At 42.0% G+C, this 26,655-nt stretch overlaps 1 protein-coding gene across 15 annotated transcripts in view; it reads left to right on the top strand.

The window, feature by feature from the left end:
• The window catches only part of PXK (PX domain containing serine/threonine kinase like), a 68,423-nt gene that overhangs the window by 25,006 nt on the left and 16,762 nt on the right, over window positions 1-26,655 (top strand). For all 15 annotated transcript variants that reach the window (XM_023620183.2, XM_023620184.2, XM_023620182.2 and 12 more), the window contains exons 4-13: window positions 7,887-8,073; window positions 14,500-14,577; window positions 15,077-15,150; window positions 15,710-15,784; window positions 18,291-18,395; window positions 18,999-19,100; window positions 20,283-20,444; window positions 20,878-20,995; window positions 22,250-22,328; window positions 24,627-24,675. In XM_023620183.2, coding sequence (XP_023475951.1) covers window positions 7,887-8,073; window positions 14,500-14,577; window positions 15,077-15,150; window positions 15,710-15,784; window positions 18,291-18,395; window positions 18,999-19,100; window positions 20,283-20,444; window positions 20,878-20,995; window positions 22,250-22,328; window positions 24,627-24,675 — 1,029 coding nt within the window. The remainder of the gene's footprint in view (window positions 1-7,886; window positions 8,074-14,499; window positions 14,578-15,076; window positions 15,151-15,709; window positions 15,785-18,290; window positions 18,396-18,998; window positions 19,101-20,282; window positions 20,445-20,877; window positions 20,996-22,249; window positions 22,329-24,626; window positions 24,676-26,655) is intronic.

The raw sequence follows: 26,655 nt of genomic DNA, 5'->3' as shown, positions 1-26,655 counted from the left end.
AATGATACACCTTGATTCCTAGGGGTGTCTTGGAAACTGGTTGGAAACAGCAACATCAGGAACAAGGAATTAGCAAATTTCCCTGGCGAAGGAGATAAACACATACTTTACACAGATGATATGTAGGTCTAAAAATAAACTTTGGGGAACAAACATGTGATTGATAATAGTCACCTTGAAGCTGAGTACCTTTGTGCCATAATGCATCCTTACCACAATCACGGGATGCTGTGTGTTATCTCCTTTTCGCAGATTAGGAATGACTAAATGGATTGCTAGAGCTGTTCACTTTGAGCTGGGAGTCTCAGACTCTCTCCACTAAACTGCATAGTCAGCATTGCAGATCCACACTCAGCAGTAACTAGAGACACTCAGCCTTTTCCAGTGTAACTTTTTTCTCTTAAATAAGTATTTCTAAAGCACTTTGATTTAACTGTTTCTAACTTGGTGGCCATAATGGAAAGAAGGATGAGCTGCAGAGTCTTTGTCTGGAAACACAGCCCGTGCTGGTGATGATTGAAGGGTCCTAGAGGGGCTTTAGCACCGTAGGAAGTACTAGCAATACCACGCAAGTCTCCACTTGGCAGATTGGTCTTCGAGTGCTGTGGGTTACTGAAGACCACTGGGCTTGTGTCATATCTCAGATTTGATTGGTAACATAGGACCTTCTAAACTTGAGCCAGAAAGCTTGCCTTACGACTGCCTCAGCCGGGAGGTGAAGGGAGCTGCATTGGTGAGGTGGCCGTCATCACTTATTCTGAGTGACCTCTGATCCTGCCCACAAAGATCAGGAGGACTGCTGGCCAGGAAGGAGCTTAATGCTCCTTTTCCTTCAAAAGACCATGTTTTATTGATCAGACTTTGGAAAAGAGCATTCGTAGAGTCCAAACTTTAACATTATTTACAACACTACTGAAAGCATGAATGCCTTATTTTCCTTCTGATAGAATTGGCCTGAGTATCTGCAGGCCTTGATGTTGTTGCCTTATAGTCATGCATTTGACACATTTTGTCTTAAATTTTAATTGTAGTATGACCAACTTAAATCTCCAGATAGAGTATTGGCAGAGATCGAATTCTCCTCATAGGCAAGTTTAATTGGTTTTCATTTATGGGTTTGTTTTTTGGTGAGGAAAACTAGCCCTGAGCTAACGTCTGTGCCACTCTTCTGTGTTATATGTGGGATGCCACCACAGCATGGCTTGATGAGTGGGTGTAGGTCTGCCCCCAGGATCCAAACCCACGAACCCCAGGCCACCAAAGGGGAGCATGTGAACTTAACCACTATGCCACCAGCCTGGCCTCCACATTTATGGGTTGTGGTTTTTTTAAAGAGTTTACTTTTCCTTTTTCTCCCCAAACCCCCCTGGTACATAGTTGTGTATTTTTAGTTGTGGGTCCTTCTAGTTGTGGCATGTGGGATGCTGCCTCAGCATGGCTTGATGAGTGGTGCCCTGTCTGCACCCAGGATTCAAACCGGCGAAACCCTGGGCCACTGAAGCGGAGCATGTGAACTTAACCACTTGGCCACAGGGCTGGCCCCACAATGATGGGTTTTAATAGCATATTCCTTCCACTTAGACAAAAGCTGGGCCTGCAATGACATTGTAAATGACGCACCAATGTGCCGTTTATTCCAGCAGTTGATTTCCCCCACATACCCCTCCAGACGGTTCCACGTGACATTTCCACAGCGGTGTGAGCATTTGGGAGTTAACACTGGGCCTACCATGTGTTTCACCTTTATGCACAAGTGAACGTTTGCCCTGTTTTAAAGAAGGGGGAGTGATCTTGTACAGTATTGTTCAGCCCGTGCTCAGTAAGAATTACCAGAGAAATATTTCTGAAATTGAAATCCCGTAGACCCAGCCCCCAAGCATGGGAGTCGGGAGGAGGGCTTTATCTCCTGTTTGTTCTTGCTTTGGGGATATGAGGTTGAATCTCCATGACTATTCAATTATGGCCTTTTAATATAATAGAATTTTATTTTTGCTTCAGTGTAATTTTCCCTTGTAAAATGGGCACTTTCCATGTGCATCTTATTTCAAATGCAAATATCCACGTGTATTGATGTTGGCTTGTGTTGGGCAGGATATGGCCAGACATCAGTTCAGTGGGAGGCTTTTCTAGATCCAAGTAAACAAACAGAAGAAAGTACATACAGCTTTTTGGCAACAAAATAATTTCAAAACAACCTCCATAAAACAGACCAGAAAGAGTCCAAAACCACAGAATAAAACTGTGACCATGATTTTCAGTGTCTGATTACCCTTCTGACAGATAAATGAGTTCCTGCTGAAGAAAGACAAATATAATACACGTATGCGTAGTTGTCTGAGTCCAATAGGAAAAATGCCTAAGTGGAAAAAGAAAGCAGGATGTAAAATTATACATACAATATCGTACAATTACATGAAATGTTTAGAAAAGAAGTTTGGAAGGAAATATGCCAAAATGTTAACAATGGTGATCCCCAGGTGGTGGAATTATGGGTTATGTTTTTTTTTTCTGGTTCTTTATACTGTTCTGTACTTTCCAAGTTCTCTACAAATAAGCACATGCAAGTTATATAAGTAGAAAAATAGAAAAAAGCTGCACTTTCCCAACTTTTTATAGTGAGCATGTTTTGTGGTAACAGTCAAGAAAAATCACCACCCTATTTTAGAGACAACATCAAATTACTAACCATCTAGGGAGACAGCATACAAGAAAGAAACTGGAGTTGAAATGATGGGAACTGGGTCAGGGGAACCCTCAGGCTTGGGAAGGACCCAGGCTCTGCCCCTTAGAACTCCCCAGGATACTCACTGGACTGTGGTTGAAGAGAGTTTGCAGATCACTAAGAGCTGATAATGGAAGTGAGAGATTAATAGATTCAGAGTTTAAAGGTTTTTCTTCCAGACAAAAGCTAGTTTTCTTGAAAATGTGGTCTAGTTTGTGAGGTGATTTAGAGGCTTCCACTAGGCAAGCACAGGTCAGGTCACGGGCTCCAGACCCCACTTTGGCAATCATCCTCCCTTTGCATTAACACTCACAGGTGTTGTGAATGGAACATCGAGGACTTCTCTGCTGGCTTTCTTGTTCTCTTTCCCTTATACAAGGAACTCGAAGGGAATCCACAGGGCATATGAAAGAGGAAAGCTGTTGAAAATGGGGTGGTGTGGTGTTATGGCTTGAGGCCATCCATGTGGAGATGTCTAGGAAATCACCCGTTAATGACTTTATCACTCTGTGTGCTAGTATTCTCTTTCCCTCCCTTCGAATTCGTCATTGGAGTTCTGAATTTTCTATTCTGTGATTGGTAACCATTTTAGAAATTCCAGGAGAAAACTGAAAGAGAAAATAAGTGTCTCTTGAATGCTAATCTTTTTAAAGGGCAAGATTTTAAAATAACACACACATTGCATAGTTTTAGTACTTTTTGGGATATTTATTGTGAGATCTTAAACCAGGGCAGAAAAACACCTCCAGACTGTCCGGCAGACTGACAGCGGGGACGCTGTCATCGCAGCTATTGGCAAAGAGTTCTCTGTTCCATCTAATGATTTGAGAGCTGATGGGGTCCCTGGGCAGATCTGTGCATTTCCCTAAAGTGAAATGAAGCTTGAAAAAATAGATTGGTTTAAGCTTGGAGGCCACAAAGTTCAAAACAGATACTTTATCAAATTTATTCTCACAGCCCCATGGTGAATGAAAAATAGCCCTATTAGGGTTTGTTTTGATGATGTCAGAGACTCTCCATTCTGAGTGAGGCGAGAGTCAGCTGGGTCTGCTGTTGGCAGGTAGTGCAGGCAAATCTACTGGAATTGGTTGATGGTGATTTTTTTATCCTTGCTGCGTATAGGATCAGTTTGATAAGCAAAAGGGTTTTTCTTTCTTTTAATTGAAAAAAGGTGGTAAATGAGCAATGTAAACATTTCATAGTATCGAAATAAAAAGTAATCAACCAACCCACCCCCAGAGGTAGCTATTCTCAAGCAGGTGGGGTGAGTCCTTTTAGACATTCTTTTGGGTATATGTAACCATATACCTGGGCTTTTACAAACACACGCACGAGATTATATTCTGCAACTTAATAAAATAATTTTTAAACTAAATAAATCATTTTGTTTTCAGTAATATATCACCTTTGATTACCCTGTGTTACTCAATGCTCCTGAACAAAAATAATAATAATAAAGTGATTGGCTTGGACGTGTACTAGCTGAGTGATGTGCTTTCTTCGTAAGTGTGCTTTTAATTTAGCTAATAAAGAAACTGCTATTAGGTAAAGCCTAAGTGTATGAATGAGGACACTGACCTGAAATTTAAGTGTCTTAGCTGGCAGTGAATTACGCCATGGTAGAAAATTCACTCTAAGTATGCTCTGACATATTTGCATAATTATGTTGGAGAAATAGGCAATTTAGAATTGTCAGCCAACCTTTTCATCTTGTCCAATATCAAGTTCAAGGTCTTTATTGTTGTTTTAAGAATACAGACTAGGACAGGCTAAGTAAGGTTTGCCCATATGGGTGGTTTAGATTATATCCTTGTCTGAACTCAAGGTGCCCTTCTCTTTGGACCTTCTCCTCGATCAGTACACGTGCCACTTGGACTTCTCTAATGCAAGTACAAGTGTAGAATAGCACTGCTCTTTGAAAGTGATTTTCCTTATTAAATTAAGATGCCAATATGACACTTTGCTTTTTAAGTTTAAAAAATAGTCTTATAAAGTTTTGAAGGATCTGGAAAGTGATAGTAGATTGAGCACCTTCACTTACCATTTACTTTTCCTCCCTCCTGAAACCACTCTAAAATAATAAATTGATCACACACACACCCCCTCAAGGACAAATAGAATAGGAGAGGAGAAAACTACAACAAAACATTTGAAACTGAAAATCCAGTGGATGAGAGCTGTGGGGACTGGAATGGCCACCCCAAGATATGTCTCTTTGGCATGAGGACTATTTGAGTCTGGTTTCTTTGCAGACAGGAAAGCAACTAAAAAGTAGAACTAAATCTCTATCTGTAAAGGTGCCTCCCTCTCTGTACCAGGAAGAAGAAAGGAGATGACCTTCTCTCTAGAAACTCTTAATCAATGCCAAAGGCAAGGACTTAAATCTGCATTTTATTGTGCTTGTCTGGTAACCTCTTGTAACTGACTTCCCTCCCCCTCCCAACGTTGGCATTTCCTTAAGGATTAAGCATCTTTCCTTAGGCTAGGAACTGATTGCTGCGCTCACCTGTGACCTCCCATCTCAAGACAATAGTCTTACCTCCTGCTACACCCTCCGAGATAGCAGACCACTATCTGCTGTGTCCATCAAGTGCTGTGCGGACAGGGCAATCTTGTGACTATTGTGGGAGGGATATTTCAATCATATGTGAAATATCCTGTTTGGGGGTATATAACCACTGTGTGCACCCCACTTCTTTGGTGCCCTTTCTTTCTTCGGGAAGAAAGGCCCCAGGCCATGGTTCCTCATAAATCTTTGTTTAATTTTCTCTTGCTATTCTGTCTCATGTGAATTTAATTCGTTCTCCGGCCAGACGAACCCACATTTAGATAGAGGAAAAGTCTTCCTCCCTACAGAGCTAACTAATTAAGCAGATACGGGAAGGCAGAATTCTGAGATGGGGTGTGGATAACCCCAGTGGGTCCCAGTTTACACCAGAGAACCTCCAAAAGGTTTAGCAATTGACAGCACAAGGTGCTGCCTCCAGTGTAGGGCAAGGTCAAGCTAATGTCAGAAGTTGAAAGTTTGTTTAAGAAGCAGTCAGATCCCAAGATCTCCCCCATCTGAGCCATTTATGCCTGCTCTTCTCCCTCCAGCAGAAAACTGGAAGTTTATTCCCTGGAGAGGGTAAAGCAGTCTTTGGACTGGGGAATGCAGGCACAGTTGAGAACATTTACATAATAAACGGGAGCTCTGCTCCCCCCACCACCCCCAACCCTTCTCCTCCTCCCCAAGCCGCCTTTTTCTTTTCAACTCTCAGAATACTGGCAGTCAGGCCTAGACCCTCCAGGCAGGAAACTGGAAGATTCTTTTTTGGGGATTGTGCCCAGCCTAAGAGGAATGAGCTAAAGACCCTGAAGTCACAGTTTCTCCCAACAAAACAGCTGAGTGAGGTCATGTTCTACAACAAAACCCACAGCAGGTAAACCCAGCTACTCACCCAGAGCCTCTAGTCAGCTTTTGGTGCTTTGCTCTTAAATACGAGCAGACAACCCGGGATCAACAGATTCCTAAGGAACACTTTTACGATGAAAGATATGCCCAAAACAAACAGGAAAAAAGGAACTTTCAGGAAGCAGAATATATGCGGTACAAAGAACATTTCAGTCACTTTAGAAAAATTATCTTTTATGATCTCCAGAGAGAGAAATTGCATTACATCAGGATGCTATTAAGGAGAAAAAAAGAAAAGAGTACTTAGAAATAAAGATAACAGTAGAAATGAAAACTCTTCATAAGGGCTGAAAGATACAGAAACTATGCCAGCAATTTTTTTCAGTAGAAAAAAAAAATGTTTAACAAAGGTGAAAAGCAGGAGAGAAAAGATAGGACTAGAGGACCAGTCCAGAAGCTCCAACACTGGAAAACAGGAGTTCCAGAAAAAGAAAGCAAAGGGCCTGGAAGGGAAGAAATCATGACCTAATACAAGAAAATAGCAAAGAATGTAAGGATATTAGTTTCTAGTTTGAAAGGGCTGAGTACTCAGCACAGAGGATCAAAGCAGACCCACATAATGGCCCATGGAATTCACAAACTCAGGTCAAAGAGAAGCTCCTAAAAGCTTCCAGGGAGGAAAAACCAGAATCAAGAATCTGCTGCGTGAAGCTTTAGTAGCAGCACTGGAAACTAGAAGATAATACAGTAGTTCTAGCAATAAATCAAGTGTGAAGGTGGAAGAAAGACAGTTTTATATATGAAAGCTTTCAGAAAATTTAGCTCCCTTGCCCCGTTTTGAGGAAGCTGACCAAGGGTATGCTCCACCAAAAAGAAGAGAGAAGAAGGAAGGTATGGATATAGAAATGGGGCTCAGCAGGAGAAAGGCAAATGTGTCTCCAGCATGATGGGAAGGGAGGGCCCAGGGTGCCCACTCTGCAGCAGGTATGGGGACCACCAGTCCTACTTGAAGCAGGTTGGTGCGTTCTGGAAGGTACTCCTCAAGAAGTGAAGTTGACGCATCTGTGTATTGAGCGTATTGAGAGAAGGCTTAGATGGAGAGTTTGGAGTTGAATAAAAAATTTTAAAAAACAAACTATCAGTTGACAGGAAAAGTAAGCGTGACTGTGCCTCAGTTGTGAATATCATTTACCTAATGTAAATATGAATATTGCACCAAATAAAATGATGGCATAACTATATTGGAAGGATTAGGAACCGGATGTGTGCGGGGTGAGGTCAGGATGGTGAAAGAGAACTTAATCCTCGTTTTACTTAATGGGAAATTTGTAGATAATGCCTAAAAATGAAAAATCAAGACATAAGAGTATGAACATCCCCAGTGCCGACAGATCAGCTGAAAGAATTGATGTGGCTGTCTCTGGGGAGTGGGGAATGTCTGTGTCACCTGGTGGCAGGGGGGTGGTGGGGGAGTGTCATGGGACTGCTAATAATAATTTTAAAAGAAGTATTTGGCTCTTGAAATCATGTTCATGTATAAATTTGATAAAAATAAAAACATTTAAAAAAATTGTTTTAAAGTTGCCATGCTTAATAAAGCATTTTACAATTCTAAGATATACAGTTTTTTCACATTTTTATAATATCACTGAAATTAGGATGCATCTTAAAATCTATGGTGTCTTAGACTTAGTGAAGTATGATGGCTCAGGATTATGATATTGTATCTTATTTGGAGATGCCATAATACTTTTTTTTTTTTAATTGAAGATTGCAGGCTTGAGTCTACCTCTTCCTCCCAAAAAATTGATTGGTAACATGGATCGTGAATTCATAGCTGAGAGGCAGAAGGGTCTTCAGAACTATCTCAACGTCATCACCACAAATCACATCCTGTCTAATTGTGAGCTGGTTAAGAAGTTTTTAGATCCAAACAACTATTCTGCAAACTACACTGGTAAGCAAGGGGGTCAGGGAGCTGTGGTCACAGGGCTGAAGAGGCACCGTTGGCTGGAGTTAACGTGTGTGGGAGAAACTGCTTACAAACGGGGACTTGTGTACGTTTGTTATAGGGCATTATTCACTTACTGATTCTTACCTGCTTGTAAGTTACTGCAGACGTAAAGGAGGAAAATAATTACTTCTAAAATGTGATGTCTGCACAGAAAAATATGGAAGAGAAGTTGTTGTGTTTATGCACTTATAGTCCTGTCTTTATTATCTTCCCTAGCAGAACAGAGAGTAAATAATCCATGCTAATCTATACAGTAATCTCAATTTGATTTCTATTTGGCTCCATTGTTGTATTCACAGTATAAAATATGTCTGTTTTTTCTGGGAATTACTTTAAACACAACAGTGATTCCGAAGGGCCGTGTCTGTGTCTTCCTAGTTGTTCCCTGAGACCCACTCAGTGCAAGGCCTGAGGAGGGGGGAGTTGTCTTCCAGACTTCCCTGGATCAGGGCAGCAGCCAGGGGGCTGATGTGGAAAGGGTACCAATTCCACATGAAGCTAGAGCATCAAAAACCTAAGCCTCGTGTCAGCAGAATGGGTGATCGAATGTTTAATACACTGGTGTGGCCTTGAAGAGACCAATAGAAACCATTGGAGGACTGAAACAATGACTGGAATTCATCTGACTTCTTAAAGCTAAACCATGCTTAGGCGCTATCTAAAGTGAAACTGTGGGTGCTAATGATGAGCTGATTTCCTTGCTAAGAGAATAGATTGTTTACATGCTGCTTTTTAGATCTTCAAAACACTGTTCTCGATGTAATTAGAGGGAGCACTTTTATTCCTGTTTCAGAGACAGGGAAATAGAGGCCTACTTGTCAGTCACCAAACTTTTCTTCACAATAGAATCACCTGAGGAGCTTTAGAAAATCCTGGTGCCCAGGCTGCACTCATGCCAGTTAAATCAGAATCTCTGTGGTTGGGGCTCGTAGTTTGTTAAGCTCCCCAAGAGATTCCAACATGCAGCCGAGTTTGAAAACCACAGCCCTTGGGCCTCCCTACTCGCCGTGTGCTGGGTGTGCTTGTCTGACCAGCAGCATTGGTATTCCTGGGAGCGTCTCAAAAATGCAGAATTCAGGCCCCATCCCAGTCCTACTAATCAGGATCTGATTTTAACCAGGTCCCTAGGCGATTTGCGTGCACATTAAAGTTGGAGAAGCCTTGCTCTAGAATGTAGCTGCCATCTTCTAATGGAAGTGCCCTTAGGGCCTTTCCAGAATGCAAACACGTGAAGAAAAGTCTATTTCACATTCCCACTTACTACAAGTTACAAAATTGAACACTGAGTTGTTACAAGGCTTCCGTTCTTCCCCTCCTTGTTTTTGATTCACATAGGAGAGAAGGCAGCACAGGACTCGGGCTCCCTGGACAGCTTGTCTTCTTTCAGAGTGGCTTTCATGTCACGATGCTTCACCTCGATGGTTCCCACAGTTGTCAGACAGCGGGCCATCTGGACTGACTATTATCAAGTCAGCGCCAAGCCAGCCCTGTTCATTGGTTTGTCCACGTTATTTCCTGTGAGTGTCTGCTGATGTTCTCCTGAGGGCAAGCACCATAGGTGTAGTGCACACGTGAGGATGCCATTCGTCCCACGAACCGTGACTGTCTGCTCTGCCTGTGCCGTATGCTGGGAGCTGGGATGCAGGCGTGAGCAAGATGCTTGCACCAGAAGTACATTCAGTCACCTGGAGTGAGAGCTAGAAGGGATCTTGGAGCAGGTGTATCAGGACTCACCCCCTCATTTTATAGATGAGAGGCCCCCGGAGGGGAAAGGCCTTACCTAAGGTTGCACATCTGTATGATTGTACAAGTGTACAGTGTCCAAGTGTTTTCCAGTTAAAATGCTGCTTGGCCCCTGGAAGGGTGTCTGATGCGTATATTTCCTTCTGTACCTCTCTCACCTGCTGCTATCCCCTCTCCCCCAGGATGACAGACAGGCAGGAGTCCAAAGCAGATGTAGGCAGGGGTATAAGAAGGCCACCAGAGACGCCCACCAAAACCCAAATGTTCAAGAAGCTGCCACTGTTCCGAGGGCACAGTCCTGTGGTGAAATAATAGGGGATGGATGCTGTTTTCAGAGAGATGGTGGTTTATTTTCCCCTTCCGATGAAATGTCAGAACTTGTCCTGCCTCTAGGCTGAGTCACCAGCAGCCTTAGGAAAGGGAAGCCCTGGCCGCCTCTGCTGCACCAGCTTGATTGCCATTCCCTGGAAAGTCAGGCGTACTTGTCCAGGCTTCCCGAAACCCGCAGTGTGGCCCATGGTTCCTGAGGGCACTCTGTACTCCTTCAACTTCTGGCACTTCCGCCTTTAATATGGATAATATTTGCACCTCTTATCATTTTGCAAATGGTCTGCAGTCACCTCCCAGCTTCCCTTCAGCAGGATTTGAGTTCTGTGTTCAAGTAAGGCTGACATCACCATGGCCACTTTTCCTCCCTGTTTTCTGACTGAGGTTGAAGGTGCCTTGTTGAAGGAGACCGGGTTGCCACCCCAATCCCTTGGGGATGGGTAACTAGGACCTCTCAGGACATCAGCAGCTGCTTCCTCTCCTCCCTGGGTCACCAGCCTGGGATTACTGGTCCTTTCTTTTCCTAGTGTTCTGCAGAGGACCAAATCCACAGAAAAGGAATATAGGTCCTTGGTGCTCTGGGGGGAGTTGGGAGGTGTTCGTATGAATTAGAGAGTCTAATTGAGAGCCAGCTATTGTGCAGGGAAAACAGGTGTCTCCTGGTCAGGAGGGGTTTGTGTCGGCAGACACACACGCACACCCCCCACCTTGTTCATCTTATTAACAGGGTGCTTCTATCATTTAAAAGTCTCATTGCACTGTAGCCATCTTCCCACCTCAAACGTCAAACCCCCTCAGAGTAAGGGGCTTTTTAATGTCCACACACAAGTCACTTGGACCAGAAATCAGGAGGTCTGGATTCTGGTCCTGGCTTTATCATGAGCAGCATTTTCCCGTCTGTGGGCCTTGGGGTCTGGATCTATAAAATAGGACGTTAGGGAGAGGGGAAGGGACCAGGGAGTGCTGAAGCTCCCTTCTGGTCCTAGAACCCCAGGAATCCCATGAATAGGTTGGATAGTAGTGGGCTCTAGGATAAAAGGCTGGGCGGGGGGGAAGGTTTAGGGTGGGGAATTATATTCAGAACAAGAGCAGGATGCTCTGGAGAGGTTGGAGGCCATGTCCCCTGTGCAGGCCTCTGCAGTACCATCTGCTGTAGTAGACTGGGGATCTGGAGCCCAGTTGCAGGACTGGAGGAGTCAATGTTTGTTCCCTGTAGTCATCCCACATGGCTGGGATCTATGAGCTCAAAGGCTGCACACAGTGGGGGCAGCTGGTACGTTCTGAGCTGAGAAGTCTGAGCTCTGTGGGAAGCGCAGCATGGACTTGAGGCATTGCTCTGCATTTCCTGTCTGGGGCTTGTTTATCAGCATTTACTGAGCACACAGCTTTTCCCCATATGTCAGTCAGCACTAAAGAAATGGAGGGCAGATGCCTTCCTTTTCATAGGCTTCATGTTCTAATGGGAGAGAGCATCCATTGAATATGTATTGAACCCTTAGTTCTTGCTTCATATTTATTGAGCACCTACTGTGTGCCAAGTGCTGTGAATACAGCAATGAGGAAGGCGTAGTCCCCCACCCCCACCTCCAGGCACTTCTACAGGGAGATTGACAGGTGAAGACTATGGCAGGGTAAACAAGGGGCGGCACCTTGAGGGTAGGGTAGGGGTGCAGATGATCCAGATCTGAAGATGGAGGAAGGCTTCCCAGAACAGGTGATACCTACACGGAGATCTGAGGAGTGAGTAGGTGTTAGCCAGGCCACGAGGCAGGGCCAGTGCTCCAGGAGAGAAAGAAGTATTTCCATATGGCTGTGGGCTTTACACAGGTTAAGATGTGTCCTTCCAGCTGGAGTTTACAGTCTAGTAGAAGGGAGTAGCCCTAATACAGGATGGGATAGGCCATGAGTGAATCCCACAGGAGAGGGACAGATGTGGCACTGGGAGTGTACAGAGGAGGGAGTCCTGGCTAGGGAAGCAGCAAATGTGGTCTGAGCCTCGGACAGATGGATAGGAATAGAAAACGCTGAGGGATGGGGGCTGGCCGGTCTTCAGGGGCAAAGGCAGGCAAATCTCAGAGTGAAGAGAGTGGGAGTGAGGTACCACATGTTGTGGTGGGTAAAGACAGAAAGGTAAGTTAGAGCTAGAGCTAGGTTGAACACTAGGTTTAGAGGCTTGGTCTTGCTTTGGTAAGGGAATTGGGTGCCAATAAAGGCTTCTAAGCAGAGGGGTAGATGTTTAGGATTGAAGCGTGTTGCCTGAATCTGGGGAGGGAAGGGACTCATATCGGGATCATGGTAGTCATGTGATTTACTTGACAATAAATCATAGTTCAGAGGAAAGAAAATGATCTTTCTACAATTCCCTGACCTCCTAAAGTCCTCCTAGTCCTCAATTTATCAGTAACAAATCTAGCATGTTCCATTTGTTCACAGCTATTTCCCCCATTCCTAAAACAATGTAGCATACAGTAAATATTGTTGAGTGATAATTTTGTGGGGGAATTATGAATCACTGTTTTGAACCAACTGTCCTTATAGGCTCTTAGAATGACGTTGTACCTCATTTAGAAAATTATTTTTCATGATCGTTCTCAAAGTTGTTATGATTTTCACTTAAATTAATATCTTTTTTAAGTTGTTTATGTTCAGGTTATTTTGGAAGTACTGAAAACATTTTATGTCAACGTTAATTATGGAGGAGGTGCAGAGTTTCCAGTGTTGATTGTGAAAATGTATATGCTTCTGCTATACCCAATCTTTCCAAATGGTTTGTCACACTAGGGTCATTAGAAGAAATGTAAACAGAGTCAGATTTGTATTTGGTCATCTCATGTTTTCTTCTCTGTGGGTAGTATTGACACTTACATATTGAGTCAGTAACCCAACAGCTGGTAGATTGTTTCCCCCCCGAATCTCTTATCTCATAATGTACTGTAAAATATATCAGCATGATACTGTTTGCCAAGTGCTCGGCATGGTCATTCCAGACGAAGTCATTTTGACATATGGAGAGCATTTCTGCCGAATCCCTCATGCCTTCCCTGTCAGCCTGGAATGTACTTAATGCTAGGCAGAGGTGAAATTCCGCTATGAATTTGCAGGATTGCTGTTTGCTTTCAGGAATCTCAAGTGGCTTCGTTTACTCACTGCGTTGAAAGAAAATAGCAAATTAACAGACGCTGCTTTTTGCAGGAAATGTAAAAGCATAGTTATTCTAATTTCTTATTACAGTGAACTTTAAAGAACTTCCTCTTCTCATTGTCTTCCTAAAAGGGGAAATGTTCTCATGATAAATGAACACAAAAAGAAGAATGGATTTTTTCCAGTAAACAGGCATATGGTGACTTCCCACAATAGAACCGTGTTGTTGCTGTACATAGATGTTTTTCTAAAACACTGGCTTTTATTTCCAATATATATTTAAGGCTAATCACTTCTTTGTTGGTGAAAGCTATAATTTCATGAGGAATGACGATGGGATAAATATCACTTGGAACAACGTTAAATGCTGTTCCAAGTTGACCTTAGAACGCATTTTGAGTTTTGTGCTTGGGTTGTAGTCTGGTGCATATGTTGAATTCTTGGCTTAAGCCAGCTAGTTTACATATTTTAGATCTTCCAGTTAAAAAAAATATGTATATAATATATATATATATATATAAAATCTACATCATTAGTAATTCTTTTCTTTAATAAACTTTTTATTTTGGAGTAATTTCAGATTTACAGAAAATGGCAATGGTAGTACAGAGTTTCCATGTACCCCTCACCCATCTTCCCCTAACGTTAACATCTTATAATCAAAACTGAGAAATTAACATTGGTACATTACTGTTAACTGTAGTTTTATTCAGATTTCACTAGTTTTTCCACTAATGACCTTTTTCTTTTCCAGGATCCAGTCTAGACTCCCACATGGCTTTCAGTCTGTGTTCATTTTTTTTTTTTTTTTTTTTGGTAATTAAGTTTTTCAAACAGGTCATAGACTGTAAGAATTTCATTTGCAAGAATAATGTCTTAAGGGGCCGGCCCCGTGGCCGAGTGGTTAAGTTTGTGTGCTCTGCTGTGGCAGCCCAGGGTTTCACCGGTTTGGATCCTGGGCGCGGACATGGCACCATTCATCGGGCCATGTTGAGGCGGCATCCCACATGCCACAACTAGAAGGACCTGCAACTAAGATATACAACTATGTACTAGGGGGATTTGGGGAGATAAAGCAGAAAAAAAAAAAAGAATAATGTCTTAAGCTTATAGCTTTCTGATATGTTTGACTAATGAGTTTCTAAAATGTCTTTACAGAGATTGCCTTACAACACGTTTCCATGTTCTTCAGATCAGAACCAAAGTGGGAAGTGGTAGAACCATTGAAAGACATAGGTGAGAAACTGCCTTTGCCCGTTCTTTTAAAAAAGACAGATCACAGAACTGGATTCTTTGTCAGGCTTTCTTATATGCATCCCAAGAAAGCTCTTAGGCAGGTGCAATGCCTAAGAAATGCAGGTGATTTCTTCTTTTTGCCTCCCTACTGCTTGAGGATACAGTCCTTAACTTTTAATACCTGATGAATCTTCGTTAAAGCTCCATCTGAGGATTTGGATGGTGGTAACTTATACTTGCAGAACCATCATTCATTCCTCATTTATCTTTTTCACTAAATCGAAACTGAAGTGCTGTTTTCCTATTTCCGTGAATAGGGTAATTTATTTGCTGTTTTTTTAGTGCAGCCTTTGCCCTGTCAATATTACCAAATATTGGTGCCTATATAGCTCTGGATAATATTGCCAAACTTAATTTTCATTATTTATTTAGTCAGTGAAACTTTCTCAGTTGGTATACAAATCATATAGCTATAAACACATTTCATCTTTTATGGCAGGTTGGAGGATAAGGAAGAAATATTTCTTGATGAAGATTAAAAACCAGCCAAAGGAACGGCTAGTGTTAAGCTGGGTAAGCTATGTTTTTTTTGCTTCAGTCTCATTTCAGGGACTTTAGATGGGTTTATGAAAGTAGATGTTGAGAAGAGAATCATGAAATTGTATTGTGCTCCTGATTGATGTTGTAAAGACCTCCTCAGTCGCACGTCAGAGGAGAGTCATTTTAAGTCACTTTGCTTATGCATTTGGTTATATCGATGTGATTATATTTGATCAACTAGTAAACATTAGGAAAGAAATAGGAACAGCTTAAAATAGTCCTGTGGAACTTCTTTAGGGCTGGCAGTGTCTTTTAAAGAAAATACTTGGGCATTACTTTGTTTTATCTCTCACTTTGGGAGTTTTAGTGACATGTTTGGTTAATGGATTAGATAAGATTACAGTTAAGTCCTGGTATTGATATGTTTATATACTACCTCTCCAGAAAGGCCTTGAGGCAGCAAGACTGAGTGTGGTTTTCATCTTTAGTTTACAGTCGTGTATTTGGACAAATAAAAAAAGGGAAAGACTTATAAGGAATTTTTTGTTGGAAAGCCAAGGCGGCACCCTGATATTTCCTCCCATGTTTGCAGGCTGACCTTGGCCCCGACAAGTATCTGTCAGATAAAGATTTTCAGTGTCTAATCAAACTTCTGCCTTCCTGTTCGGTGAGTACAAGTCCTTCTATTATTCTTGGTGCCGATGACAGATTCACCATGTTTTCTTGTGGGTGACCATGGACAGAGGAGCTGGGATACTCTGTAAGCTCAAGAGAATGGAGGAGAATGGAGACCGAAAGTGCTAGGGCTGTACCCATAGGTCAGAGGCCACTTAGATGGCATTCATGACATCTACACAACCCATGAAACATGTGGTAATTTGAATGTGTCTTAAGCAAATATCAGAGTAGGAAAGCAGCCACTTCTCTGAGCCTCTTGTTTATATCAGTGAAACTGGAAAGATCTGTTTCTAGCCTGAGAAAACAGAACTAATGTGAATATAGATAAACTAGACGAGAGAAAGACAAAATAGCCCTTTTGCTGTCTGAGTTACTATTCTCATGGGCGAACTAACTAATTGGCCTTTAAGAGTGTCTGGCATTATTTATGCTAATACACAATTCTAACCCAAGGCCTTCAGTGGAAAGAATCACATGGGTATATTTCAAAATATATGCAGAACGTCTTTGGAAAAAGACTAATCTGGCCAGAAAATTGAGTTAGTGTTGATGCTCTTTATTTGGCCTGCATGAGGATGTAGGACACTTGAATGAGTCACTCATGGATTGAGCACAATTATGCTGACCTGTCCAGTTGGGTTGAGAAGTTCATTTTTGAAGACAGAGTGTCTTGTCAAGCTAGCAAAACCAAACTTTTAATGAGGTATGATGTGTGGCCAAGAAACATACTGTGGTCTTTGAGTGGTGTGACACAGGCTGTCAGCACCTAATTCTAAATTTCTTTTAATGGATGTGCTTTTTAAAATGAAGGTAAGGCAGACAAGTATTGCATATTAGTTGCAGAAAGTCAGAAAACGCAGATATACAACAATAAAGTAAAACTTATTCATAATCTCAACCAAACGGAAGTATGAACCAAAATGTTCAGTTGTTACTTTTCTAGAAGTTTATGATTATTTTTGAAAAATTATATACATACTGTTTTGAAACTTGATTTTTTTCTTGTTAATGGTGTACCATGAACATCTTTTGTTATTAATAAATATAGTATAACATCATTATTATTGGCTGCATAGAATTATCATTGGTTGCATCTCACTTTACTCAACTAATCTTCTAGACGTTTGGATCACCTCCAGTTTTTTGCTCTTATTTTTAAAAAAAGCCGTAGTGAACCATTTTAGCTGAACATTTGTATCATCCTTAATTATTTTTATAAGATAAATAACTAGAATTAATAAGTTGTAGGAAGATATTTTGAGACTATATAAATATCCTGTTCTTTATCAAACCCACTAGTTGTAGCATTCATAGAGATTTTCTAACTCCATTGTTCCTGTTATATTTATTAGTTGGCATCCTACTGTAAGGAAGAGCTTCCTTTTCTCCTTTCTTTATCTATTTGTGTCCGTATGGACTCAAGGAATTTTATTTCATTCATTGGGTTTCTTTTTGGGGGGATGAAAATGTTCTAAAATTAGGTTGTATGATAGTTGTACAATGTTGAATATACTGAAAACCATTGAAGAATATACTTTAAATAGGTGAATTATAATGGTTTGTCAATTATATTTCAATAAAGCTGTTGAAATATCAAGAACAACCATTTTTATGTGATGATCGGGAGAAACTTTGTGGTCAATTACTATATTTTCCTGGACACACCCATTTCTATCCCCCAACCCACTCAACCTCTGTCCCCCAAACCCTTGCACAGCTCAGCTCCCGTGGGTTTAAATTTTCACGGTACTCTTTTGAGCTAATGGACATTGCGATACTTGTCTGAAGCCAGTTGGTTCCTGTAACTCAATTTCCAGGTCATAAGAGGACTTTCAGTCATTAAATAATTTGTCTTACTCTCCACCCCACTTGGTTGATGTCAGTGTCCCCATCTCAAGAGGACACTGTGATTCATCATATTGCACACTCCAGTGGAAGGACAGGAAGATTCATGCTAGCTGCTTTGGAAAAGTGCCAAGATGCCTAAAGATGCTGCTTTTGCTTGTTTTCTGCCTGTCATGCTCCCTGGCTTGGCACCAAACAGCAGTATGGAATGTTAGGCAAAGCTGTGAGTAAAGATACATTTGTCCTGGTTCCCACTTGGCTGTTCTAGGATTTGACTGTATTTTTTACCAATTTAATGAGGCAGAATATTGAAACCACTGTTCCAAAAACTCAGACTCCCCCCTCTTCCTCCACACTTTTATCTGAACTTTGAGAATACACATACCAAAGCAGATACCTTCACATGTAGAGTTCACCACATCAGTTATCCACTTCCTGTTGTCAGGAAGTTTATGTTCCTTCGCTCCTCTAAAGAAAGAGGTACTAGTTGATCATCTAATAACTTGAAAATGGCATGTGTTCAGGGACTATCCCACATTTATATGCAACGAAACTATCAAGATGGTGTGTGACTGCAGAACTAGATCCTGCATCTAAAAGGACCTAGAGGCTGATGCAAATAAATGTGAATTCCTTTTTTGTTTTGGCAGCATCCTTACATCTATCGGGTTACCTTTGCCACAGCTAATGAATCCTCAGCCTTGCTAATTAGGATGTTTAATGAAAAAGGAACTTTGAAGGACCTGATCTACAAGGTACTTGTGCAAGTTCATGGACATAAAGAAGTTCTCAAGTCCCTTAAGAACCTGTTATTGATACTTGATCCCTAAGGTTCCAGAAGCTAGGCCCTGAGGATTTTATTTTAATTTTGATTTTATTTGGAATTTATTTTTGTTTTAGGAATAACAGCTACCCAGTTTGGTTAAAGAGCTTTCTTTTCCCCACATGAGGGAAGGTTGAACATTTAATGATTATGTCCATTACAAAGTAGGATGCTCTGTTAGGTCAGTTTTAAAATTTGTATCTTTCACTTAAAAAAGCAATATTAAACTATCTCAATAAAGCTGGAAAAAAAATCTTTTTAAAAAGCAGTACTTGAGAATTCTAAAGGGATACAAGACTTTGGGGTCTGCTAACGCCAAGACCGGGCACATCTTCACTGGACTAGAGAAGGGACGGAACCCAGGTCAGCCTCTTTCTATCAACTGTACAGACTGTTGCACTTTAAAAACCCACATCCTGCAGGCTGGCCTTGTCTGGCGCCCCCAGCCTCTTAGAGTCCTCTCTGTTCCGGGAGGCTGTGTGCAGAATTCCACCCCTCTGCTGCTTTCTTATGTGCTTTTTGTTCCTTTCCAAAGGCAAAACCGAAAGACCCGTTCCTAAAGAAGTACTGCAACCCTAAGAAGATTCAAGGCCTTGAACTCCAGCAGATAAAAACATATGGGCGGCAAATATTAGAGGTAAGACATATTTAATTTTTGTTTTAAGTTGCGTTGAAATTTTATCCAGCATTACAATATTCTTTTGGGAAAGTTCTCAGGCAAGATCCAAAATAGTTTAAGTTGTCTGATCACTGATAAAATGATGGCATTCTCATATTTTATCCCAAAATTAATTAATTAAAGCAGTAATTTAGAGCTACAAAATTCCAAAAGCTTAACTATTGGAATTTAGTGTCTGATTTTTGAGAACTGTTCTGTATGGATGCCAACTTTTGTGTTATTTTGGTTGATCTTTATTTTTGTGCCAAGAATTCCTGATTTTGTTATATCACATACATAACCATGTGGCTCCCCACAGAATTGTAACTAGAGCAGTATTCTCCAAGCTTCTTGGATTGTGCAGCCTTATCAGTGAAAACAATTTAAGCATAACCCCCCTAATGTTGCATGTGTTTAGCCATTATATACATGTACTACTATTAACATATTCTGTGCATTATAGATTAAGAAAGAATGAGATTAAAGACAAAACAAATCGAAAAGTTGTACTGTTTTCTTCTAGTCCTCAGTGAGTGGTCCTCTGGGCACCCTCTGGTTAGCACTGCTCTAGTTTACTAGGTCTTTGCCGGGCTGTGTCCAGGCATCTCTGTTACTGGGTGAGCCACTGTTTATTAAATGGCCGCTGAAAAGTTTCCTTCTTTTTGTGGGAGACTGTCATTTGTTTCTATTAATAAACAACCAAAAAAGATTCTGAGGAGAGATTGGACTAAAGATGTTTTCAATTCAACCACTTTTCCTGAATAACTGGCCGAAGCACTTTTCTTGAATAACTGGCCAATAGCTTTACCCTCTATGCAGGAGGATCAAGACTTTTCCCTGAAGAAAGCTGGCCTGTCGGGATCAGAAAGTGCTGAAAGTAGAGCCTTTTGGCACCAAAGCTATTAACCCCGAACAGACGCAGGCTACTTCTCTATTCTGTGGGAATGGAGGAGCTTGGCGTTGTGTCTCACAGCTGGAAAGCGTTCAGCATCACTCCCTTTTCCAAAGAAATGGATGGAAGTGGCATTTTTCTTTAGGAATCTCCTCAGTGACTTGTTTGGTTTTGTTTCAAAATATATTGACTTAAAAAACAAAGTTTAGCTTGTCTTTTGTCTGGATGAGTTGGGGGGAAAATGTAACCTATACGTATTTTCTTAATAGGTACTAAAGTTTCTACATGACAAGGGATTCCCTTATGGGCATCTTCATGCCTCCAATGTGATGCTAGATGGGGACACTTGCCGGCTGCTAGACCTTGAGAACTCCTTATTAGGACTTCCTTCCTTCTACCGATCTTATTTCTCACAATTCAGGAAAATCAATGTAAGTGGCTGAAAGTAATGAAACAGCAGGTTCATTTTTAGGTGTAAGTTATCCCCACGGCAGGACCCATGATCTGCCTCTGTAAGAATAGGCACCAAGCAGTGAGAGGTACAGTTAGGATTGGCCAGGCCTATTGGCCCTGCTTCTCCCATAGAGCATTACTGTATCTCCAAGAGGCTAGTTGAAAGGGTGGATGGGACAAGGAGGGGCGTAGAATCACTGACTGGGAAACCATGCAGGGTAGGACCCAGACCTTTGGTCAGAGCAATGCCTTGTGAGCTTTTACAAAAGGCTTTGGAGTTGTATTTTCACTGCCAGTTGAGTAAGGTTGCCCCTCGGCCATATTTCTTAGTGGAAGCCTGGGGCAGGAGCATTGGGATTCACAGAGCCAAACTGAAGGATGAACATGCCTCTGCTCTCTTTTCTTCCACAGACATTGGAAAGCGTGGATGTCCATTGCTTTGGCCACTTACTGTATGAAATGACTTATGGGCGACCGCCAGACTCTGTGCCTGTGGACTCCTTCCCTCCGGCACCGTCTATGGCTGTGGGTCAGTATGGGGTATAGAGGGATCTTCTGGGCCCTGCAGAGCTGCTCACCCCCTCTCCAGAGTCCAGGAAAGACCCAGAGGAAGTTGCTGTGCTCCACAGCCAGAAATTCCCATCCAATTTAAAAGTAGACCAGGTCTGAGTAATTTACTTAAATGCACTTAACTGAAAATTCACGTGGCTTGTCCCTTTGTCAGGCCATCTGACATCTCAGGGGACATTTTGTAACATGCATTAGAATTTTGGAAGTAGAAGGATATAAAGAGAAGTATGGCCAGACTGAGTCTGATATAGAAGCAGAAGCCAGGAACAGGCAACTTGAAGCCAGTCTTGCAGACTTGGTCAGATGTCAGGAGTCAGACCAGGGCTGGAGTGGGACCTGCAAAGAACAAGAGAGCCATGGGCTGGACACCTGGTAGATAAAAGCCTAACAGGCCCAGAGCGAGGAAAGGCAGACAGGAATGCAGACACTGGCAAATTGCATCCAGGAGCTCTTCCAGCATTACTGAGGGGGCTGAGGAGAGCCAGAGGACAGGTCGGGGGCACCTTAGGAGAGGGATATAGAAACTGATGCAGACTCATCCAGGGACCCTGTCATCCCCTCAGAGCCAGCTGAGAACTCACTGCTAGAGCACAGAGAGGGGAGGGCAGGGTAGTGTTGGACCACTATACGTTCGAGGTGTGCAAGTCAACCCTCCACCAAGTGTTAGTTTTGTGTCAAATGAGCGGTTCAAGAGAACAGGTCCTGAGTCTACTTTGTGTTGAGTTTGAACAGCTGAAATTGAACAGTGACCTGTGAGTAGAAAAATCTGGCTGCTTTTGTTTATATCATCCAGGGTGTTGGATGATGGGATATCAACAATTGGCATTTTCTGTGCTGGTTTTGATTATCAGCAGGCAAGCAGCAAAATGTCTTTCCAGTTCAGAATTTTACTTCTGTGTAGTGTTTACTTCTCTTTTAAGAGAGCAAACACTTTTATGAATGATATCTTGAATTCTTCTTCCAATTATCTTTGAAATATATTTAGCTTTCTGTCAGCATGTGGTTTCTGAACCATTTTTTTGAGTCATCGGTAACGTCAATGTTGCCAGCATTCCTCCTCCCCACGTATGCCATCTGTCTGTGCGTGAAGAGTTTTGACACTGTCCTGATCAGCCTGCAGACAGTTGTTGCAAAGTGGTGTCAAACTTTTCATCACCAAGTGGATTTGCCAGCATGTTCTGCGGAACTAAAATGTGTATCTGTTCATTTCAAGTGGCCGTCTTGGAGTCTACGCTGTCTTGTGAAGCCTGTAAAAATGGCATGCCCACCGTCTCCCGGCTCTTACAGATGCCGTAAGTCAATCATATGCCTTGGTTGTAATTATCCTAACTATGTTGAACACCGGAGCACTAACCTAAGTGCCTGTTGTCAGTAAAGACTCAGTTGTGGTCCTTGCAGAGTCAAAGCGACCAGATGGTCTCTTGCAGCATGATATCCTGTCCTTTCCTTGTGACCTCTCTGCTACCTTAGTCTGACTGCTCTCCTTTAACATCACTGTCGTCTTCATGTGTGTCTCTCCCTGTCGATGTTAGCATTGTGTACATGTACAAGAGGGCCTGCTCAAGCGGCTGTCCTTTATGACCTGTTTCAGCGCACCTGTTGGCCCACAGCTGAGTCTAGTTCACGAGCCACTGCCCGCAGAGGGTCTGCCCTCTAGGAGGAGGGCAGTGTGCTGCTGGCCTCCCATGCACTTGTTTGTGCATTTGCTCACTGGGTAACATTTATTAAACATCTAACATGTACCAGGCGCTGTGCTGGGGGCTTAGGGCTCAGAAGACATTCTCCCTTACACAGGGTTGTGAATAGTTAATCGAGGTGGGGGAAATAGTGCTTTGGGGCCTCTTCTTTAGGTATCTTTTTCTGTCCCTTAATGGAAAGGCAGCAGAGTGGTTAAAAAGGGTGTGTCTGAGGTTAGACAGACGTGGGGTGGACCCAGCTTTACCACTTCTTCCTGGGTGACCTCGGGCAAGTTTCCTAACCTCTGGAAGCTGAGTTTCCTCGTCAGTAAAATGGAGATAATAATAGTCGCCGCCTCAGAGGGTTGTTGGGAGGATTTAATGAGATGGTCCCTGGTACAGTGCCAGGCACTTAAGTGCTTATTAAATCTTAGTTATGATTAATATTGATTCAGCTTACATTTTGTGAATATCACGTGACACATGATGTGCCCAGTGCTTTGTTTCTACCAGCTCGTTGTAAACAGATGTACTCAGGAAACAATAACATGGGGAAACAAGGCAGGGGACAGCTTGAAGTGCATATAGCCAGAGTTCAGAGGTAGAAGCGGTAACTTAAGGTTCCTTGTGTTTAGAACAGATCTGCTGTAGGTCAGGCGCCGTCCTCGGCTCTGGGGAGGCCGTGATGAACAGAGCAGCCCAAGTCCCTGCCCTGTGGATGTGACATTCTAATGTTTGACTCACACTGGTGCGTCCCTCTCTGAACCAGCCATCATTAGTAACAATGTGAACGTGGAAACATAGATCCAGTTAGGGAAACCACAGTTTTCATACCAACTTTTAGAACGAAATGCATTTGTAATTAGGAAATGGCCTATAATCATGCTGATGTATCTGGGGCTTGTATTTCCAGCCCTCACTCCAAAGCCCTTACATTTTTCTCCAATCCTCTGGTTCTAAAGGGAATCCAAATATTTTTTCTTCGCTTAAGTCTTCCTACCTGGTAGGCTTCCGCCTTGAGAATAGCACTTGGAGGAGTGTGAACTGTGTTCAGTGCTGTCTGGGAGTAAATGGACCCGTGGCCTTGACAGGGAGAGTTATGTCTCCAGCTTCGGAGCCGCCCAGGGAGCTCCGGGGAAGAGGAAGAGTTAACCCTGTCATCTCCACTTGTTTGTGAAAAGGGGGACTGTTGAAGGAAAGACTCCCTCAGAGCCCTCAGGGCATTGACCCGACAACCATTTAAATTCCCCACCTGTTTTAGACTTTTAAAACAGTTCAGAATTCCTCACGCTATTGTTTTCAATAACATACTTCTGAAGAGAGAATTTATACACTCTAAAAGCTGCTATTTTTTTTAAGAGAGCACCAGAAGCACTACTTTTCTTAGAAAATTATTTTTTCATTAGATTCCAATCAGAACAGTTCCTTTCTGCTTGCCTGCATATATTTATTTTTCTGAGCTCTAGAAAAAATTTTGTCCTCCTTTGGGGCAAAAAAAAAAAAAGGGAAAACCAGTTATTCTCCTTAGAAATATCTACTGCATATATTGTTTGCAATGTAATATAAATAATAATATAAATATAATAATAATTTGCAAAAATAATTTTTTTCAAAGTGTGAATTAAGTTACTGTATAGCATGAGAGGACTGTTGCCCCTTGGTGGGGACATCGCCTCCAATGCATAGCTGACCTAGTCCCCTGGTAACACCTCTGAGATGGTGGGGACTGAGGCATGTCCTGAGTCACACTGGGTGGCCCGTAAACTCCTTTGAGTTTGTTGATAAACGTGAAACGGTGGATTGAGCTGGGGCTGTGGTGGGGACTTTATGAGCTAAGATATCTCATTCTGCTTTGATCCTGTTCTGAGAGAGCACGTGGTTTAAGAAAGATCTTTTTGTTTCTTTTCTTTACAGATTATTCAGTGATGTTTTACTGACCAATTCTGAAAAGCCACAGTTTAAGGTAAAGCAAATCATATAATTTTTTGGCTTGTGACATAAATAAGTTGACTTTGAAAGTTAGTGCTTTTTAAATCAAAAAACAGAAGGTACGGTATTTATAATAGGGAAAGTTTGAAAAGAATCTACATAGCCTACAATTAGGGAATAGTTTAATAATTTATATTACATCTATTTGATAAAATATTTTTCATCTAGTAAAAATAAAGTTGATAAAGATGTTGTAGTAGCATGGAAAATGATTGTTATTTGGGCTAAGGGGAAAAAAGCAGGATATAAAGTACATAGTGTAAAAAAAAAATACCTATGTTTAGAATACAGACCGGAAGGAAGTTCCCTGGGAAGCAGCAGTGTTGTTTGGCATCCTGGAAAGAGCACGGGCTCTGCAACCCAAAAAGCCCAGGCTGATGCTTTACTTTGCTTTTGTACTACCAGCCATTTATGTAAGGCAGGGTTTCTCAGCCACAACATTTGACATTTGGGGCCAGATAGTTCTTTGTTGTAGGGGCTGTCCTGTTCATTGTAAGATGTCCAGCAGCATCCCTGGCCTGTACCCACTAGATGTGAGTGGCAGCCCTCTCCACCCCCCACATTGTGGCAGTCAAAAATGCCTCCAGACATTGCCAAATGTCCCCTAGAGAGGAGAGGGGGCAAAATCACCCCATTTGAGAGCCACTGATCTATGGGCAAGTGCTGAATCTTTGGGTCTGCGTTTACTCAGTGTGTAGAATTGGTGAGTAATACCTGTCTGTTGTCATTGGACAACTGAGATAATGTATGTGGAGGCATGGTTCAGGGCCTGGCTCTCCCTAGAGCTCACTGTTGGTGTCATTTTGGGTAGTAGAATGAAGGATAATTCTCTTTCTTTCCATAGTCCAAAAGAACATGTAATACTGATGAAGTAAGAAAGAACATGTAATTATGATGAAATTGAATTTAGAGGCAAAAAGAAAAACAAAAACAAGATGGGGTCAGAAGATTGTATAGGCGAGAGAGACGTTTTCCTCGTCCTGTTTTGCCAGCTAGAGGAGTTCTGACAAAAACAGTTTCTTTGGATCTGAAGTAGGAAAGAAAAACATTTAAATTCGTCTCTTCTTCACTGAAACTCCTCAGGAAATGCCTGCAGCCTTGTAAATAAGTATGTTCTCCCCGAACCCGAGAGTCCAGCCCAGGGAGTATTATCAGACCTGTTCTTCCCCTGAGCCGGAGAGTCTGTGCAGCAGAGGCAATGTAGTTTTAAAAACCACTGTCACTTTCTTGTGCATGCATTTTCTTTCTGGAAAGACACTCAAAATCTGGTGACGTTGGTTGCCTCCATGGAGGGGAGCCAGGTGGGAGACTTTTTACTGTGTGTGCATCCTTTTATACCTTTTGAGTTTTGAACCATATGACTGTATTACCTGCTCAAAACTTTTTTAAATTTAAATTTTTAAAGAATAATAGAGTTAAATGATCCAGGTGTCTGTTTTCCAAGCCTGAACTCCTCATGGTTTGCAAAACTAATAAATTAAGAAATGACAGGCTCAGAAGACACCAGGCTTTTGTTAAGAGTATCTTCCAGCAGGAAAAAGCTTTAATCTTGTGAAATTTCTTCACAGAGAAAATCCCTGGGAAGTTATAAAATATTATAATCACTTGAATTTGTATGTGTGTTCCAATAAGCTTTATATATTTTTGATTTTTAATTATGATAAAAAACATAATGTAAAATTTATCCTCTTAACCATTTTTACGTGTACAGTTCAGCAGCGTTACGTATATTCACATTGTTGTGAACAGATCTCTAGAACTTTTTCATCTTGAAAACTGAAACTCTAGACCTGTCAAACGACACCTCCCTGTTTCCCCACCCTTGCCAGCCCTTGGCAAACACAATTCTACTTTCTACTTCCATGATCTTGACTACTCTGGATTTCTCATATAAGTGGAATCATACACTGTTTGTCCTTTTGTGACTGGCTTATTTCACTCAGGGTAATGTCCT

The sequence above is a fragment of the Equus caballus genome, chromosome 16 (genome assembly GCF_041296265.1).
Source record: "Equus caballus isolate H_3958 breed thoroughbred chromosome 16, TB-T2T, whole genome shotgun sequence".
In the NCBI taxonomy this organism is placed as follows: Eukaryota; Metazoa; Chordata; class Mammalia; order Perissodactyla; family Equidae; genus Equus; species Equus caballus.
The sequence above is the reverse complement of the archived record's forward strand: the minus strand, read 5'-3'. Positions and strand labels throughout refer to the sequence as shown.